This window comes from Tamandua tetradactyla, chromosome 6 (genome assembly GCF_023851605.1).
Source record: "Tamandua tetradactyla isolate mTamTet1 chromosome 6, mTamTet1.pri, whole genome shotgun sequence".
NCBI lineage: Eukaryota > Metazoa > Chordata > Mammalia > Pilosa > Myrmecophagidae > Tamandua > Tamandua tetradactyla.
In genome coordinates this window covers 101,866,833-101,885,029 of record NC_135332.1, presented here as the reverse complement: position 1 = coordinate 101,885,029, position 18,197 = coordinate 101,866,833, and the positions used below count along the sequence as shown (strand labels likewise).

Here is an 18,197-nt window from a genome sequence, read left to right as displayed (position 1 = left end):
AAGCTGTGAGGATGCAATGAAATGAATGAACCTATGGGACTTTCCTGAGGCAAAATAAGCAGAAACAAAATAGCAAATATTGTATGATCCCATTTAGAAAATACCTGTTAGGTGGGGCCTAGAATGTAAGCTCTTATAGCAGTCACATTTAGCCCAGAGTGGCAACTATTATTTCTGGATTTTGAGGGGCTGTTTTATATATGTATAACCTGGTATTTAGAGATAAGAATGAAGCTGATTGGGTCGGGATTAAGGTAATTCAGACTACAAGCATAAGGAAGACACTGCCTGTATTTTAGAACTTCACCTACTTGTAGAGACCAAAGGAAGAAAGTTTTATTGTGTGCAGAACCTAAATTTTCTGTAGCACATGATCTAACTCAACTTGTCTGGACAGATCATTAAAACAATCCAAACACAAGGAGGCCAGAATAAGAATGTTAGCCTTTAATCCTGTATAGCTTAATGTAATGCTTGGATGCATCTCAGACTATATTAAGCAGATAATCAAAAAGTACTGGCAAAGTCCCTTGAGGGATGGGAGAAACAATATGGAACTATTAAACTTTACCATTGGGGAAACCCTGGATACTGTGTTAAACACTGGGGACACCCACATCAGTAGGCCAAGTTCTTGATCTTGAGGCTTGTTCTTGTGAAGCTTATGTACATAGTGGAGAAGCTTAGGCTACCTACAGATATGCCTAAGAGTCTCCTCTGGGGGATCTCGTTTGTTTCTCAGATGTAGACCCTCTCTCTCTAAGCCCAACTCTCCAAGTGAAACCACTGGCCTCCCCTCTACGTGGGACATGACATCCAGGGATGAAAGATTCCCTGACAGAGTGAGTCTCTAAATACCAGGTTATACATATATAAAACAGCCCCTCAAAATCCAGAAATAACAGGGATGAGTCTGGCCCTGGCACAGTGGATCAACAATACCATCCTGACAAAAAAGGGGGGAAAAGAAGTGTTACAAATAAGTTATCAGTGGCTGAGAGAGTTCAGAGTCGAGAGGCTACTCTGGAGGTTAGTCTTATGCAAGCTTCAGTTAGACACTGCTATTATAACTTGCCAAACCCCAACCAAAACCATTCCTGACAATCCTAAGGGATATCTAGGGCATTATATTAGATTCTGCAAAAGTTCCACACAGTAGGATAACTTGCTAGAAACCTATAACCTCCATGGATCCCTGGACCAGGTAAGTCCTGAAATACAGAGGGGCCAGCCATTCCAGAACATCAACTAGTTTCATCTCTACATTATCAACAGCCCCTTTCAAGATGAAAAATTTAGGATGGTCATACTCCACATACCTCTAAAGAGTGGGACAGAAAGATCAAAGGCAACAGTGGAATTATACAGAAAAGGTCAGGTTTAACAAATGAGTATGAGTGCTGAATCAACATATTGATAATTCTTTCAGTCTCCAGTACTTTCAGCAGTTACAAATAAAAACCTAAAATTGTGGAACTGTAACCCTTATCAAACTCTGAAAGCTGTTCTCTAACTAACTGCTGCAATGTACTTTGAAATGTACTGCTTTTATGTATATATGTTACTCAAAGAGAAGGAGGAGTATAACAGAGAAGATAGGATTTAACAAATGAGTATGACTGCTGAATCATTATACTGATACTTCTGTTGGTCTCCAGTGTCTTGGAGCAGTTAGGAGAAAAAATGAAAAATCGTGGAACAGTAACCCATATCAAACTTTAAAATCTGTTCTATAACTACTTGTTAAAATGTACTTGGAAATTTATTGGTTTTTTTGTATATGTTATATTGCACAATAAAAAAACATTATTAAAAAGTTATCAGATAAATTATTTTTAAGCTTACAATCTGGGGTCTAATTACAAGAAGCTTTGGATTTCAGGCAGAATGTTAAAAGCTTCTGAGCAAAGAAAAGATATGACAGGCCTGTCCCTCATGAAGATTAATCTAGCAGCAGCTCAGTATATTTTAAATTACCACAGGAAATGTAAGAGACTACTATAATGAACTGGGTGAGAAATAAAGACACTGAATGAGAGTTATGGTAGGACTAGAATTGATAAAATGAACACAAGAAATACAGCACATGTTAAGGCTTTCTAACTGATTAAACTTAGAAGGCTAAAGAGAACTGACTCGTCCAAGACATCTATAGCTTTAACTCCTAACAACAGGGTCAGTGGAACTAGACTATTTATTACTTAAGAAGTTACACTCAGAAAAAAGTATAAAATTTCTGAGAAGAAAGGTCAATGCTAAGTTATAAATTTGCAAGCTGACTTCAAAAAAAGAGGAGGGCTTAAATCTATGTCTAAAATCTGATTTTGTATAATTCAAAATTAAATTACACTATACATACCCCCTGCACTGGTTCTCCAGGGACCATGGCCATATCTGCACATATTTCTTCTTCATTTAGACTCAGGCCCATGTATTGAGTGAGTTCTGGATACAGTTTAGGATAGAGACCTAATGTAAATGAATGAAGGAAGGAATTAAAAATTTCTGGTAGAATACTCAAAAAGAAAACTATTATTATGTGCTCCTACTTGTGTTGAAAATTACTTTCAAGTTGTGAAATCAAGACAAAATTTAAAGTAGCAATTTAGAAGTGTCCTTTCACATCCTTGTGATAATTAGAAATGGAAAATACAGAAAAATTTTAGGGTATAAAGTTGTCAAAAAATAAAAACATCTGAACTGAAACAACTTCACATTTCTAAATACTCAAGAGTAGAAAATTTTTCCAAATAATTTTGCTTTTCCGGTTTCTTAAAATAAACCTGATTAAATTTTTTAAAAGACTACAACTGATTCTCCAATTGAGAACTGACCAAAAATGTCTACTATCAAGTCAACTCCTTTAAAATTCATATAATAATAAACACGGCTATGGACCGACTCTTCTAGAGTAAAAGTAACAACAATTAAAAAAAAAAATCTGATGAAATATTTAGTGTTTATATCATTTTAAGAACATTAGCTACACTCCAGTGAAATCTTAGAAATGTTATATTTTGAACATTAACAGTATCTGACTTGGTAAGGCACTATTTTCAAAAGTTCTTTTTTTGCATAAATTATTTAGAATTTAAAACAGATTTTCCAAAAGAAACAATGTGATAGTGATAAGGCCGATAAGATGCCAGTCCACAAAACATATTTTAACACTCATTTTATATCTTAAGTCATATTAATAGGCACTCTGTCCTGAATTCCTCTAAAACTTTAGGAAAAGAGACCAAAGATAAGAAATGTAGACACTTCAGGACTTGGAAAGCTCCCAAAAAAAGGAGGCTGGTTAGAAATTTCAAAACTCTCCCTGCCAAAAAAAGAGGAAGTTCAAGAAACAGTAGCATGGGGCAAATGCAGTTCACACGTAGGTTTTTTTCAAAAATTAATCAGTCATAGGTCAGGGACAGAGGGTCAGGCTGAAAACAATTTTAATTAAACCACAGAACACATCTCCAATAATTAATTTGCTCTCTTGATTAGATAAAAGGTTATTTTTGTTCTTATGTCAAAAAATCTTGAGAGAGGGCAACAGGGGCTCAGTGGCAGAGTTCTCGCCTGCCATGCCGGAGACCCAGGTTTGATTTCCAGTGCCTGGCCATGTCGGGGGGAAAAAAAAATCTTGAATTCCGTATTGAGGTTACATATACATTACTAGAGTAAAAAATGTTTATTGTACAACCCAGTGAACACTAATGTAACCTGTGGGCTATAGCTGTTAGCATAATTATAATTTTGTTTCATCAACTGTAAACAAAGGTACCACACTAATGATAGCAAAAACTCTGTGTGTGGAGAGAGGATATGGGAACTCTATTTTCTGAAAAATCTTTCTATAAACCTACAACTTCTGTAATAAAAAAAAAGGTTAAACCATTAAAAAAAAAATCTTGATTCCCTATTTCAGAAGAATAAACCTAAACGAATATTTCTGTTCAAGGAAAATAAACCTAAATATAAACTTCTTCCATCTTGAGCGATGGGAGCAGACGCTTCTGACAAAACTGCTGGGTTGGCAGGGTTTGCAGAAAAGGCAGCCTGAGCCTGAAAAAGAAAAGAAGAAAATCCTAAAACCTGTGATATAAACACCTTAAATTACTGTATAATTTATAAGTTAAATTCAGTACTTCATAAATGAAACTAAAATGCTGACATTTTATCCAAAAAAAGTTTAATTTCAATCACTTATAGCACTTATATACCTTTTTCAAGGAATCTGCAAATTAAAACATATTCCATATTCTGAATTTTTGAAACTATAATAAAAACACAGTAAATTCTAAATATTTTATAACCAAGTACCTAATAATGCTACTGCAAACAAATCAATAAATTAACATTTTAAAAATGCATTCTAAAAAGGATAACTACACATTTTACATTTTCATTCTTTTACTAATTGATCCAAGTAAAAACATCATATATTATATTCATATAAAGTCAAATATCAGAAAAACTCTTAAAAATGGAAAAGTTGATTAAGTCACAAATATTTATTCCTCACTTTAGCAGATACCACCAAGATAATAAAGTATCATCACTTTAGCAATATAGGAAGGGGTTACGCCATGCTAAAAATAATTATTGCAAAAAGCATACTTCCATCACTGACATACAAAAGGATGTCATAAATTATTAAGTAGTCTATAACTGTTAAACTTGCCAAAATCATACTGGCAAATTATGATTTTATACTTTATCAGTTCCAGTCATGTTCAGATATGCCTGGAATTCCTCTCAGAGCTGCCATCATGTCCTGTGTTGTGTTTAATCTCCCACTGATGGAACTCCTTTGTCTTTTATGGGTAGATCTGATTTTCTGAAATCGCCAAATGTCATTCAGGAACACGTTTGGTAATGAGATGTATGACCAATCTCTAATATTACTTTAAAATGGAAAAATGTCAAGTAAATAATAAAATTTTATACCTATAGCTTAATTTGGCCCTAAAATCATGCCGAGCACAGTCCCAAAAGCATTTGGAGAGACAGAAGTTTAATCGAAAAAGGCACAGCCTACAAGCACTTTGAATGGTTCTAAACTCTTTAGGATCATAAATTTTCTGATATGTTTGTTATTAAGAGTCATTCTTTAATATTTACTGTTTAATAATCTGACATTCATTCTCAATTAAAACAAAATGGAGCAGAAAAATCCAAAATTTTAAATAACAACCCACAAATGAAAAGTTCTTTAACCAGCTATTAGCTAAAAGGAAATAGTGACCAGTTGGATTACTTCTTGAATAATCTAAGGAAAAAAAATCCTTTAACACTAGTTATTTTTTCCTATTTTGTTCTTATACAAGGAATTTTGAAAACTATATAAATGTAACTATAAACTATTAACTGTATAAAATTATTTCCAACTTATTTTGAAATCTGAAACTACTAAAAATAAAGGAAGTACTTAGTTACAGACAGGTTCTATGGTTGACACCTTTCATAAATGCATATGCATAAACCACATTTGTAGAGTCACTCTCTTGTGTCAAACTCTGCTCACCAAATAAAGAAACTGATAAACATCAGCTCTCTATTATTATTGTTTCTTAAAAACTTCTTTGGTATAGGTAGAGAAACCAAAGGCTCCTATTAGGATTTGGAATGGCTGGATATTCAAGAATTATACAATGCTGAAAGCCACAGCCTAATGGCTATTGTAAAACGGGTTATGGAATATAAACTGCCATTTCACTGCTGTAATTTAGCTTTGTGTGGTGTAGAAGGCCAGAAGTTGAGAAATGGGATGCTATTTTCCTCTGGAGTAGCTTTACAGGGGCATCTCAAGAACAAAAGCTATCATAAATATTACCCACCTTAGAAAATGAAGCAAAAAAAAACCACAATCCAAGATTTTATTATGCTAGGAATTTTTCTGAGTCCAGCTAATACAAGTGACAATACAAGAACCACATTTTCTCAATACTCATTGTTTTATCTCCTAGCACTCAGTTTTCTGCACTGAACATAAAAAGTACTCTAATGGAAATATCCATTTAATTTGCTTCTCTATTTAATCTGCTTCTCCTTAAAGAGGTTATTGAATGTAGATGCAAAGTATATCCTCTTTGTTTTCCAAGCCCACATTTGTCAATATCAACTCTTTCCTTTTTCTATTTTCAAAAAGAAAAGTTTCTGCTGAAAACCATAATGCCAAAAAAAGCATGAATACAGAGAAAACGTTAGTCTTTCATCAATCCATATCACTTAATGTATTGATGTCAGGCTTAGTGGTTATCGTGAAAAGCTAAACATTCAGATAAAAGCTTTTTTTAAAAAAAGTGTACTTATTCAGATGAGCTGTGGAAATAAAAATCACATGAGAAAAGCATGGACAAAATGCTGAAGAAATTAATATTAAACACTTCTGATGACTAAACAGGCCACTTAAAACTGCAAGGCATCAAAGCCTTGACAGCAGATTTTAGACACGTTACACACCACATTTTAATATCTGTACTGAATCTATTAGGGACAATCTGTGTTCACAATCTCCCCATATAAGAGTGTGTCTATCCCTTGCTAAAAGGTTTAGCAATAAAAAGTTACAGTAACATATGTTACTGTAACTTTTCTGGTTGTTTCTCTCATCCCTGTAAGGCTGACATCTTGCCTAAAACATCTGTATTCTTGAGGTTGCTTAAGATTCCATATACACTCTTCTGCTCAATGATCAATTATTAGGAAGTAAATTTCACTTTACAGTAAATGAGGGCAAGGTCTCAAGTAAAATAATCTTTAAGATTAGAAGCTCTGAAATACTAAGCAACACAAAAGTTATCACATCTATCATTAAAAACTTTTAAAAATATTTTTATTGATAAAGCAACATATGAACACAAACATTCTTAACATGCAAACAGTCCATACCTGGCGAACAATCACTGGCTCAAAATATCATCAAATAGTTGTGTATTCATTACCATTATCATTTTTTAGAGCATTTGTATCATTCCAGAAAAAGAAATAAAAAGAAAAAACTCATACACACCATACCCTTAACCCTCCCTCTCATTAACGACTAGTATTTCCAGCTACTCAATATATTTTAATCTTTGTTCCTCCTATTGTTTATTTAACCATATTTTTAACTCATCTGTTCATACCCTAGATAAAGGGGGGATCAGACACAAGGTAAATAAAAAAATTTTTTTTAATAAAGAATATCAAGAAGGAATTTGGTTTACCTTGCCATAAACAACACCTAGAATAGATTCTGAGTTTAAAGAAATCAGTTGAAAGTAAACTAAAAAAGACGAGTTCATTATATACAATAAATAATTCCCAGTTAAAGAGTAATAAAATTCTCAAAAGAGCAAGAAAAGCTGATAGCAAACCCAAACTTCCCTCTTAAGCAGAAGCAATTATCTTCAAAGGCAACACTTACATGAAGAACTACAAAAATTTTCTACTTAAATGAAGTATAAATACCATAATCTCTAACAGTCATTTAGAGCAATAAGTAAAATGCCCACTGTATATCTAAAGGAAATAAATCACTAATGCTTGTGTTGTGCTTTTATACTACTACACTTCTAAAAACAACATATACTTGATTATTTCTGTAATGTTTAACTTCAATTCAAAGATGAGGCAAAGAACCATTTTCAAGACTGATCAAAACAAAAATGTACTAATTTCACAGAGAACGAGGAACATTTAAAATGCCTGAAATCACTTCAACTTAAATATGTTTTATGTAATAAGTCATAAAATCAGCTAGCTCAGAGCCTAGATCTAATTTTAAAGAAATAAAGCCCCTTAGATCACACACAATAAAATGGAAAAGAATTATTAGCTTTTCTATAACATTTTAGTCTGTAATCAATGAAATTGAACAAAAGGTTTATGAGTATAAAAATTAACAAATAGATTTGCTATTTAAGCTTCTCACTTCAATTCTATAATGAAAGCGTATGGCACAGTATTCAAGCAATAATAAAAATATACTTAAACATACCTGAATTACTTTGTCTACTTTCAGGTCTTCAAGAGATGGATACAAAGACATTTTTGCAGGATTTTTCTAAAGGAAAAAAAAAAAGAAAGAAAGAAATTATATGATTCAAATATCACTGAAATTTAAATATGAGTAGCCAGCAACATATTCATTAATATGTTATAGCAAATGTTTAACACAATAAGGAACATATATACTGTAGTACTCATGAAAAAATAGGAACTTCCAGATCATATCCCAAGTTCTAAATGACCTTTTAGGGCTACTAAATTCTCTCTATGCTACTACCACTGTTGAACTATATCAGTAATATATTTTAAACTTCCCTTCAAGCAAAACTCCCTTCATTTCAGAAGTTTAGAAAATAAAAGTGAACAGGTGTGTACCCTGTCTTAGCTTATAAAAGTGCTTAGCCAGGATTACAAGACTACTCTTAGTGCAATGCGCTTTCAGCACTACAGAAACACTTCCCTTGAGAAACAAAAACCTAAAAGCAACTCATGTACAGTATTTACATAGGAAATCCCATCAGTAAAGATGTATGTATACACACACACAGATACACACACACACAATAATACACACCAACCATTATAATAGTTTTATCTTCAGAAGACACAACTGGGTAAGGAAAAGTTAAGAGGGAAATTTTCACTTAAAACTTCTGTATTATTCGGTTTTATATTATGAATTGCTTTCTGTATTTTTTTTAATTCTCTAGAAGTATTACAAGGACACGTTAAAAACTTACTTTGAAAGTTTGTTTAATTATTGTAACATGAATGCATGATGATTACTCTCAATAAATCCAACAAAACAAAATATATCCCAAATCGGTAGAGGGTTTGATATACGTTCTTTTTTTAAAAAAAAACAGTTTTATTGAAAAATCTTCACACAGTCCATTCACAGTATACAAACAATGGCTCACAGTATCATTACATAGTTGCTATTCATTACTATGATCATTTTTAGGACATCTGCATCATTTCAGAAAAAAAGAAAAAATTCATATATCCCATACCCCTTACCCCTCCTTCTCATTGACTACTAGTATTTTAATCTACCCTTTTTTTTTTTACACCTTATCCCCATTATTTTTCCCCTTATCTTTTTATTCATCTGTCCATATCCTGGTTAAAGAAGCATCACAAAAGGTTTTCACAGTCACGTTGTAAAAGTTATGTAATACACTATCAACTTCAAAAGTCAAGGCTACTGGAATATATTTCAACAGCTTCAGGTAATTCTGTTCAGCCAAAACACCATAAACTAAAAACAGCTCTCTACATAATGCCTAAGAATAACCTTGACTCTGTCTGAAATCTCTCAGACAAAAACTATTTTGTCTCACTCCTCTCTTACTATTCTGTTCAAGAAGGCTTTCTCAATCCCATGATACCAGGTCCCTGCTCATCCCAGGATTCAGGTCCCACATTGCCAGCTGGGATCCATGACATAGGCTCTTGAGCCAGCTATCAATGTATTGCCTCCTTGTTCTAAATCAACACTTCATTGCCTACTCTGCTAAAATGTAGCTGGGCCCTTTAAAATATTTACTTATTATTTTTTAATTAATTAAAAAAATTAACTAATACAACATTTAGAAGTCATTCCATTCTACATATACAATCAGTAATTCTTAATATCATCACATAGATGCATATTCATCATTTCTTAGTACATTTGCATCGATTCAGAAAAAGAAATAGAAAGACAACAGAAAAAGAAATAAAACGATAATAGAGAGAAAAAATAAAAAAATAAAATAAAATAAAATAATAAAAAAACTATACCTCAGATGCAGCTTCATTCAGTGTTTTAACATAATTACATTACAATTAGGTATTATTGTGCTGTCCATTTCTGAGTTTTAGTATCCAGCCCTGTTGCACAGTCTGTATCCCTTCAGCTCTAATTACCCATTATCTTACCCTATTTCTATCTCCTGATGGTCTCTGTTACCAATGACATATTCCAAGTTTATTCTCTAATGTCGGTTCACATCAGTGGAATCATACAGTATTTGTCCTTTAGTTATTGGCTAGACTCACTCAGCATAATGTTCTCTAGGTCCATCCATGTTATTACATGCTTCATAAATTTATCCTGTCTTAAAGCTGCATAATATTCCATCGTATGTATATACCACAGTTTGTTTAGCCACTCGTCTGTTGATGGACATTTTGGCCATTTCCATTTCTTTGCAATTGTAAATAATGCTGCTATAAACATTGGTGTGCAAATGTCCGTTTGTGTCTTTGCCCTTAAGTCCTCTGAATAGATACCTAGCAATGGTATTGCTGGGTCGTATGGCAATTCTATATTCAGCTTTTTGAGGAACCGCCAAACTGCCTTCCACAGTGGTTGCACCATTTGACATTCCCACCAACAGTGGATAAGTGTGCCTCTTTCTCCACATCCTCTCCAGCACTTGTCATTTTCTGTTTTGTTGATAATGGCCATTCTGGTGGGTGTGAGATGATATCTCATTGTGGTTTTGATTTGCATTTCTCTAATGGCCAGGGACATTGAGCATCTCTTCATGTGCCTTTTGGCCATTTGTATTTCCACTTCTGAGAAGTGTCTGTTCAAGTCTTTTTCCCATTTTGTAATTGGATTGGCTGTCTTTTTGTTGTTGAGTTGAACAATCTCTTCATAAATTCTGGATACTAGACCTTTATCTGATATGTCGTGTCCAAATATTGTCTCCCATTGTGTAGGCTGTCTTTCTACTTTCTTGATGAAGTTCTTTGATGCACGAAAGTGTTTGATTTTGAGGAGCTCCCATTTATTTATTTCTTTTTCCAGTGCTTTTGCTTTAGGTTTAAGGTCCATAAAACCGCCTCCAATTGTAAGATTCATAAGATATCTCCCTACATTTTCCTCTGTTTTATGGTCTTAGATCTAATGTTTAGATCTTTGATCCATTTTGAGTTAACTTTTGTATACGGTGTGAGATATGGGTCCTCTTTCATTCTTTTGCATAGGGATATCCAGTTCTCTAGGCACCATTTATTGAAGAGACTGTTCTGTCCCAGGTGAGTTGGCTTGACTGCCTTATCAAAGATCAAATGTCCATAGATGAGAGGGTCTATATCTGAGCACTCTATTCGATTCCATTGGTCGATATATCTATCTTTATGCCAGTACCATGCTGTTTTGACCACTGTGGCTTCATAATATGCCTTAAAGTCAGGCAGCGTGAGACCTCCAGCTTCGTTTTTTTTCCTCAAGATACTTTTAGCAATTCGGGGCACCCTGCCCTTCCAGATAAATTTGTTTATTGGTTTTTCTATTTCTGAAAAATAAGTTGTTGGGATTTTGATAGGTATTGCGTTGAATCTGTAAATCAATTTAGGTAGAACTGAAATCTTAACTATATTTAGTCTTCCAATCCATGAACACGGTATGCCCTTCCATCTATTTAGGTCTTCTGTGATTTCTTTTAACAGTTTTTTGTAGTTTTCTTTGTATAGGTCTTTTGTCTCTTTAGTTAAATTTATTCCTAGGTATTTTATTCTTTTAGTTGCAATTCTAAATGGGATTCGTTTCTTGATTTCCCCCTCAGTTTGTTCATTACTAGTGTATAGAAACACTACAGATTTTTGAATGCTGATCTTGTAACCTGCTACTTTGCTATACTCATTTATTAGCTCTAGTAGTTTTGCTGTGGATTTTTCAGGGTTTTCGACGTATAGTATCATATCATCTGCAAACAGTGATAGCTTTACTTCTTCCTTTCCAATTTTGATGCCTTGTTTTTCTGTTTCTTGTCTAACTGCTCTGGCTAGAACCTCCAACACGACGTTGAATAACAGTGGTGATAATGGACATCCTTGTCTTGTTCCTGATCTTAGGGGGAAAGTTTTCCATTTTTCCCCATTGAGGATGATATTAGCTGTGGGTTTTTCATATATTCCCTCTATCATTTTAAGGAGGTTCCCTTGTATTCCTATTCTTTTAAGTGTTTTCAACAGGAAAGGATGTTGAATCTTCTCAAATGCCTTCTCTGCATCAACTGAGATGATCATGTGATTTTTCTGCTTTGATTTGTTGATATGGTGCATTACATTAATTGATTTTCTTATGTTGAACCATCCTTGCATACCTGGGATGAATCCTACTTGGTCATGATGTATCATTCTTTCAATGTATTGCTGGATTCAATTTGCTAGAATTTTGTTGAGGATTTTTGCATCTATATTCATTACGGAGATTGGTCTGTAGTTTTCTTTTTTTGTAATATCTTTGCCTGGTTTTGGTATGAGGGTGATGTTGGCTTCATAGAATGAATTAAGTAGCTTTCCCTCCACTTCAATTTTTTTGAAGAATTTGAGCAGGGTTGGTACTAATTCTTTCTGGAATGTTTGGTAGAATTCACATGTGAAGCCGTCTGGTCCTGGACTTTTCTTTTGGGGAAGCTTTTGAATGACTGATTCAATTTCTTTACTTGTGACTGGTTTGTTGAGGTCGTCTATTTCTTCTTGAGTCAAAGTTGGTTGTTCATGCCTTTCTAGGAACTTGTCCATTTCATCTACATTGTTGTATTTATTAGCATAAACTTGTTCATATTATCCTGTTATTACCTCCTTTATTTCTGTGAGGTCAGTGGTTATGTCTCCTCTTCTATTTCTGATCTTATTTATTTGCATCTTCTCTCTTCTTCTTTTTCTCAATCTTGCTAAGGGCCCATCAATCTTGTTGATTTTCTCATAGAACCAACTTCTGGTCTTGTTGATTTTCTCTATTGTTCTCATGTTCTCAATTTCATTTATTTCTGCTCTAATCTTTGTTATTTCTTTCCTTTTGCTTGCTTTGGGGTTAGTTTGCTGTTCTTTCTCCAGTTCTTCCAACTGGACAGTTAATTCCCGAATTTTTGCCCTTTCTTCTTTTCTGATATAGGCATTTAGGGCAATAAATTTCCCTCTTAGCACTGCCTTTGCTGCATCCCATAGGTTTTGAAAGCAGTTGCAACCTGTGTAATCCCGACGCTGAGCCCAGAGGCACCAAGCCTCCATAGAAACAGCCACAGAAGGCTCTGTTTTGCTCCCTTTCCTCTTTCTCAGTTAGCCCAATAGGCGACTTCCACCTTGATCAGTTTCGCCTGAGCTGAGGGCCTTTTTTTAGTAGTCAGAATTTGTTTATTAATGCCACTATTCGTGTTTGGTTGGATTCAGTCCCTGCTACTGTTGGAGACTCTTTCCTTTCCCTCCGGGTAGCCGCCTGTGGGGGAGAGGCGCTGGCCGCCGCAGTTTGGGGATCTTACTGATCCGAGACCTGCCACTGGACCGGGAAGCCGCCCACAGGAGAGGGCCGCCGGTTGCCGGCTGCCGCGGCTTGGGGAGCCCACTGATCCAAGACTTGTAGCTGGTCCGGGAAGCCGCCCGCGAAAGAGGGGCGCCGGCCACCGCGGCTTGGGAAACTTGCCTCTCTGAGACTCTCAGCCGGCCCGGGAAGGAGGGAGGGAGGGGCTCCGGCCACCAGCCGCCGCGGCCCAGGGAAACGCGCATCACTCGGGGATCTCACTGCAGCAGAGTCTCGCAGTCGGTCTAGCCAGTACAGACTGGGGTGCGCTGTGTGTCCGGTCTCTGTTGTTGCTCCGGGAGCTGTTCTGTACTGTTTCTGGTTATTTAGTAGTTTTCTGGAGGAGGAACTAAGATGCACGCACCTTACTAAGCCGCCATCTTGGCCGGCCTCCGTCTAAAATATTTATTTTGCCAGCTGGTATGATGTCAAAATCTGTCAGTAGTGGGCACTGGAAATACAAAAGAGGAGGAAGGGGTTTGCTCTTCCTGGGTCTAGCATACTAGTCTCACCAGGCTCCTGTAATGCACAGCAGCCAACATAACTGAACAGCTCAACCGAGTAGTTCATCCCAGCAGCTTCACAACAGACTGCCACCAGCAAGGCAATGCCCATGAATAGCTTTCCCTGCACCCCTTCATGTGGCTTTGCAGTGAGTTCCAAGGCGCAAGGTGCAACAGCTCCTATGGATGATTCTCCCCAGCATCTTACAGGGATGCTTTCTGGTAAGTTCCATCCATACAGCTTCTCAGTGTCTTCACCACCTTCTACAGGTCATGGTTATGCTCTCTCAAACACGGTCAAGATCTCAGCCCCAGGAGGAAGACAACCTCTTCCTTAGGTACTCTATCTCAGCCCTAGCAATTATAAATGCTTATTAAATCTGCTATTCCTATGTACTTGAAACTTCCTTTATTCCTTACCATCCAATCCCATTATACCCGTCCATATTCAAGTTGTTACATATATATTAGCTATATATATACTTCCATATATATATTATATATATATACATTCAGCTGTTTCAGTTACAGTTAATAATCACTGTTAAACTTTCCCTGTTTAAATCACTATATGGTCTGTCTCTTGGTCTAACCTTAACTGGTGGAGTTCTTTTAAAAATTAAGGTACACCCAGAGATGAATCCAGACCTAGCACCGGGGATCAACAGTTACATCCTGACCAAATGGGGAGAAAGAAGTGTAATTAATAAAGTATTAGTGGCAGAGAGAGTTCAAAAAGAGTCCAGAGGCTACTCTGGAGGTTGCTCTTATGCAAGCTTCAGGTAGACTTTGCTACCTATCATAACCTGCCAACTCCCAACCAGGTCCATTCCAGCCAATCCTAAAGAACACCTAGGGCAATATAAAAGATTCGAAAAGGGTTCCAAGCACTAGAGTAATTTTCCAGAAACCTACAATCTCCAGATGGGTTGCTGGTCCAGATAAATCCTGAAACCTAGCCCAGCCTCTCCAGAACATCAGATAGTTTCGTCTCCCTACCCTATATTAGTGACAGAGCCTTACAATATCAAAAATTTAGAATGGCCATAGCCCAAAGAACCCCAAAGAAAGGCAGGGAAAGATCAAAGGTGATGGTGGAATTATACATAGAAGATAGGACTTAACAAATGAATATGAATGCTGAATCATTAAACTGATTATTAGTCTAGTATTTTAGAGCAGCTAGAAGTAAAACCTAAAATTGTAAAACTGTAACCCATGTCAAAGTCTGAAATATGTTCTATAACTAATTGTGGTGCTGTGGCTTGGAAATTTATGGCTTTTTTGTATATAAGTTATTGTTCACAAAAAAAAGAAGGAAAAAAAGTTGATTGTGATGATAAAAAAGTATTTAAGTCCTTTAGCCTCCTATATCCTGAAGCAGCTGGAAGGAAAAATATGAGAGGATCGTATGATAGCCCATGGCAAACTCTGGGATCTATCCTGAAACCACTTTTGAAGAGCGTTTTGAAAACTACTACTCAGAGATCACAAAGATTATACCTATGTTTTCTTCTAAGACATTTATCATTTCAGCTCTTACATTTTGTCTGGTTATTTATTTTGTGTAATTTTGGTATTGGTATGAGGTAGGGCTTCAGCTTCATACTTCTGTGTGAAGATATGTAGGTGTCTGAGCATCATTTGTCGAAAAAACTTCTATCCCCTACTGAACAAGTTCTTGTATCCTTGTTTAACATCAACTGACCATAAATATAAGGGTTTATTTCTGGACTCTCAATCTAATCCACTGATCTATGTGCCTGTCCTTATACTGATACTGCAAAGTCTTGTATTAAGTTTCGAAATCAGGAAGTGAGTCCTGCAATTTTGTTCCCTTTCAAGACTGTTTTGGTAACTCTTGCTTCCCTGAATTTTCAAGTTAAGTTTAGGATCAGCTTGTCAATATGTACAATAAAAGGCACATCTTGACAAGTTGATCCTTGTCACAACATATGCAAAAATTAACTCAAAATGGATCAAAGATCTAAATATAAGAGCTAAAACCACAAAATTCTTTACACAGACCAAATCTTCATGACCTTGGTTTTGGTAACGGATTCTTAGATATGACACCAAAGCAGAGACAACAAAAGCAACAAAGATCAGTTCACCCTCATCAAAATTAAAAGTTTCTGTGCATCAAAGAACATTATCAAGAAAGTAAAAATACAACCTACAGAATGGGCTAAAATAGTTACAAATCATATATTCAATTACGGTTTACTATACAGAACAAAAAAAGAGCTCTTCCAACTCAGCAACAGAAAGACAAACAATCCAATTAAAAAAAATGGACATATGACAAACATTTTTCCAAAGACACACAAATGGCTAACAAGCACATGAATTACATAAATTCCATTGATGCAACAGTCTTTCTTTCTCTGAATTTAACATGATAGGCTCCTTTAAACTCCGCTAATGTAAACCAGGCTTTTATAAACAAATCATTTTAAATGCACTGGAAAGAATGTAGACTGCTAGTCTAGTACTGGTTTCTTTTTTAGTTCAGCCACTGGCCAACTACAGGACCACATTTTTCTCATGAAAAATGAACTGGATAAAACCAATCAGTGGTTTTATAACTTTTTTTTTCCACAGAGGCCTTTTTCTTCAAAAATTAAGTAACGTTGTCTGAAAATAATTCCAAGCTACTGTACCTACTAACTCTAGCCACTGAAAACAAAAGGGCTTTTTGGAATTTTTTTCTAAATAACAAAGTTACACTCCAATTTATTTCCTATGCAAGTACTTTTTTTTAACAAGGCTTAGTTTCAGGTTTGTTGAAAATGCATTAACCTTCACTGACTATTATCAGTCTTCTAAAACACAAAAACCTCAATCACTTTACTTCAAACCTGGCCTTAATTTATTCAGTTTCTCTCCAGCCAGGTGGTGGGCTTCTGTGCCTCCATATCTTTGCTAAGCTGCTTCCTCTTCTTGGAATGCCCTTTCCAGGACTTCTCCATCCATCAAAATCTTAGTCAACCTTGAGGATGAGCTCACATGCATTTATTCTGAGAGGATGCCTCCATGATCCTATAATCTGTTCCTCTCACTTTGGTAGTTTCGCCCAGTATGTTATAGCTACGTAGAGTATGTTTATTTCTGCTACTGAAGGGCAGGGCCCACATTCAATTTCTTATTTATGTAGCACACATGCTTTATACTCAAAGAACTGACTTGTTTGCTAAATGCTTTGACCAATTTTATCATACAGTACACAATGTACCTTGAAAACATTCATTGAAAAGATTAAGACATTCCTATCTCTCAAGTGTACAATTGTTCAAAACCCTTCCAGGAAATAACAAATGCTTGTATTTATTTTTCTGAAGGCCTGTGTTGACTCACTAGTGTGTCATATTTAAATTTCTGAACTAGTGCTAAGTGTCAAAAATACCAAGCATTTCGAAAAATACTAAGCTACTCTCAGGTAATCCTTTCAATTTTGCTTGGAACTTCAGAATGACTAATAAATAATGAGATTTAGAGGATTCTGAAAATAGTTACATTATGTCAATAAAGATTCTCACTTTATTCTCACTGAAACCTCCCAAACAACTTACAGAATTCTGTTTCCAGGCCTACTAATAAGGTATGGCTCCCAGTGCTCCTGAGATCAGCAGGCAAGAGATTTGCTATCTAGTACTCTAGCAAAGGCTGATCACAACCTTTCCTGACTGTAATAGCTGTTTCATGGTCTAATTCCCTGGGAGGAACTGGAATCTCCATCTACTCACAAATCAGGTCTGGCACACTCTACACCCTTTGGAACCTCAACTTTTTTTATGCCTTATTTACGGGCAATGGGCTCAGTGCATCCCTGGGTCTTAGAAAACAAACTCCACATTCGTTTTCATGGAAGCATCATGATGCTTAGAGTGGCTTCAGGGTTTGTTCAGAACATCTAAAGGTAAAAAATACCTAACTAGTCTGCCTTAGAATCAAGTTTTCCACTTAACCCTTCTACCTCTCTACCCTCTCAGGGCAATGTCATGCTAATTTCCCTAAAATTATTAAATATGCACACAGAACAAAGGCTTCCCCAATTCCTATACTGTGTATGATATCTTGGAACAACTGTTAGTTTTTTAGCTACAACACTCTAAATAACAAAGGAGGGAACATACTGGTAAAGATTTTGCCCAGATTTTATCACTTGAAATGATATCATTTTCTGAGTTGCCATCACATCACCTCATCTCTCAAACTACTTAATACATTTTGGGTTCCCTTAAAAAGTACGTTTAAGTTGAAATAATGTTTGTTTGTTAATATGAGTTGTTACAAAAAACTAACTTGCAGTGATGAAACTGATTTTCAGAATCAGTGATTAAAAAAAAAAATACGGTGGGTTCTAGTCCCAATTCTGCCACCACCTGAAGTTGTTTTCCAGGGCTCCCTTA

The 18,197-nt window shown here is 35.6% G+C and overlaps 1 protein-coding gene across 2 annotated transcripts in view; it reads right to left on the bottom strand.

The window, feature by feature from the left end:
• SDCBP (syndecan binding protein) overlaps positions 1-18,197 on the bottom strand; it is a 50,213-nt gene that overhangs the window by 14,115 nt on the left and 17,901 nt on the right. For both annotated transcript variants that reach the window (XM_077166830.1, XM_077166831.1), the window contains exons 2-4: positions 7,976-8,041; positions 3,963-4,056; positions 2,360-2,469 (exon numbers count right to left, since the gene is read on the bottom strand). In XM_077166830.1, coding sequence (XP_077022945.1) covers positions 2,360-2,469; positions 3,963-4,056; positions 7,976-8,026 — 255 coding nt within the window. In that variant the 5' untranslated portion in view covers positions 8,027-8,041. The remainder of the gene's footprint in view (positions 1-2,359; positions 2,470-3,962; positions 4,057-7,975; positions 8,042-18,197) is intronic.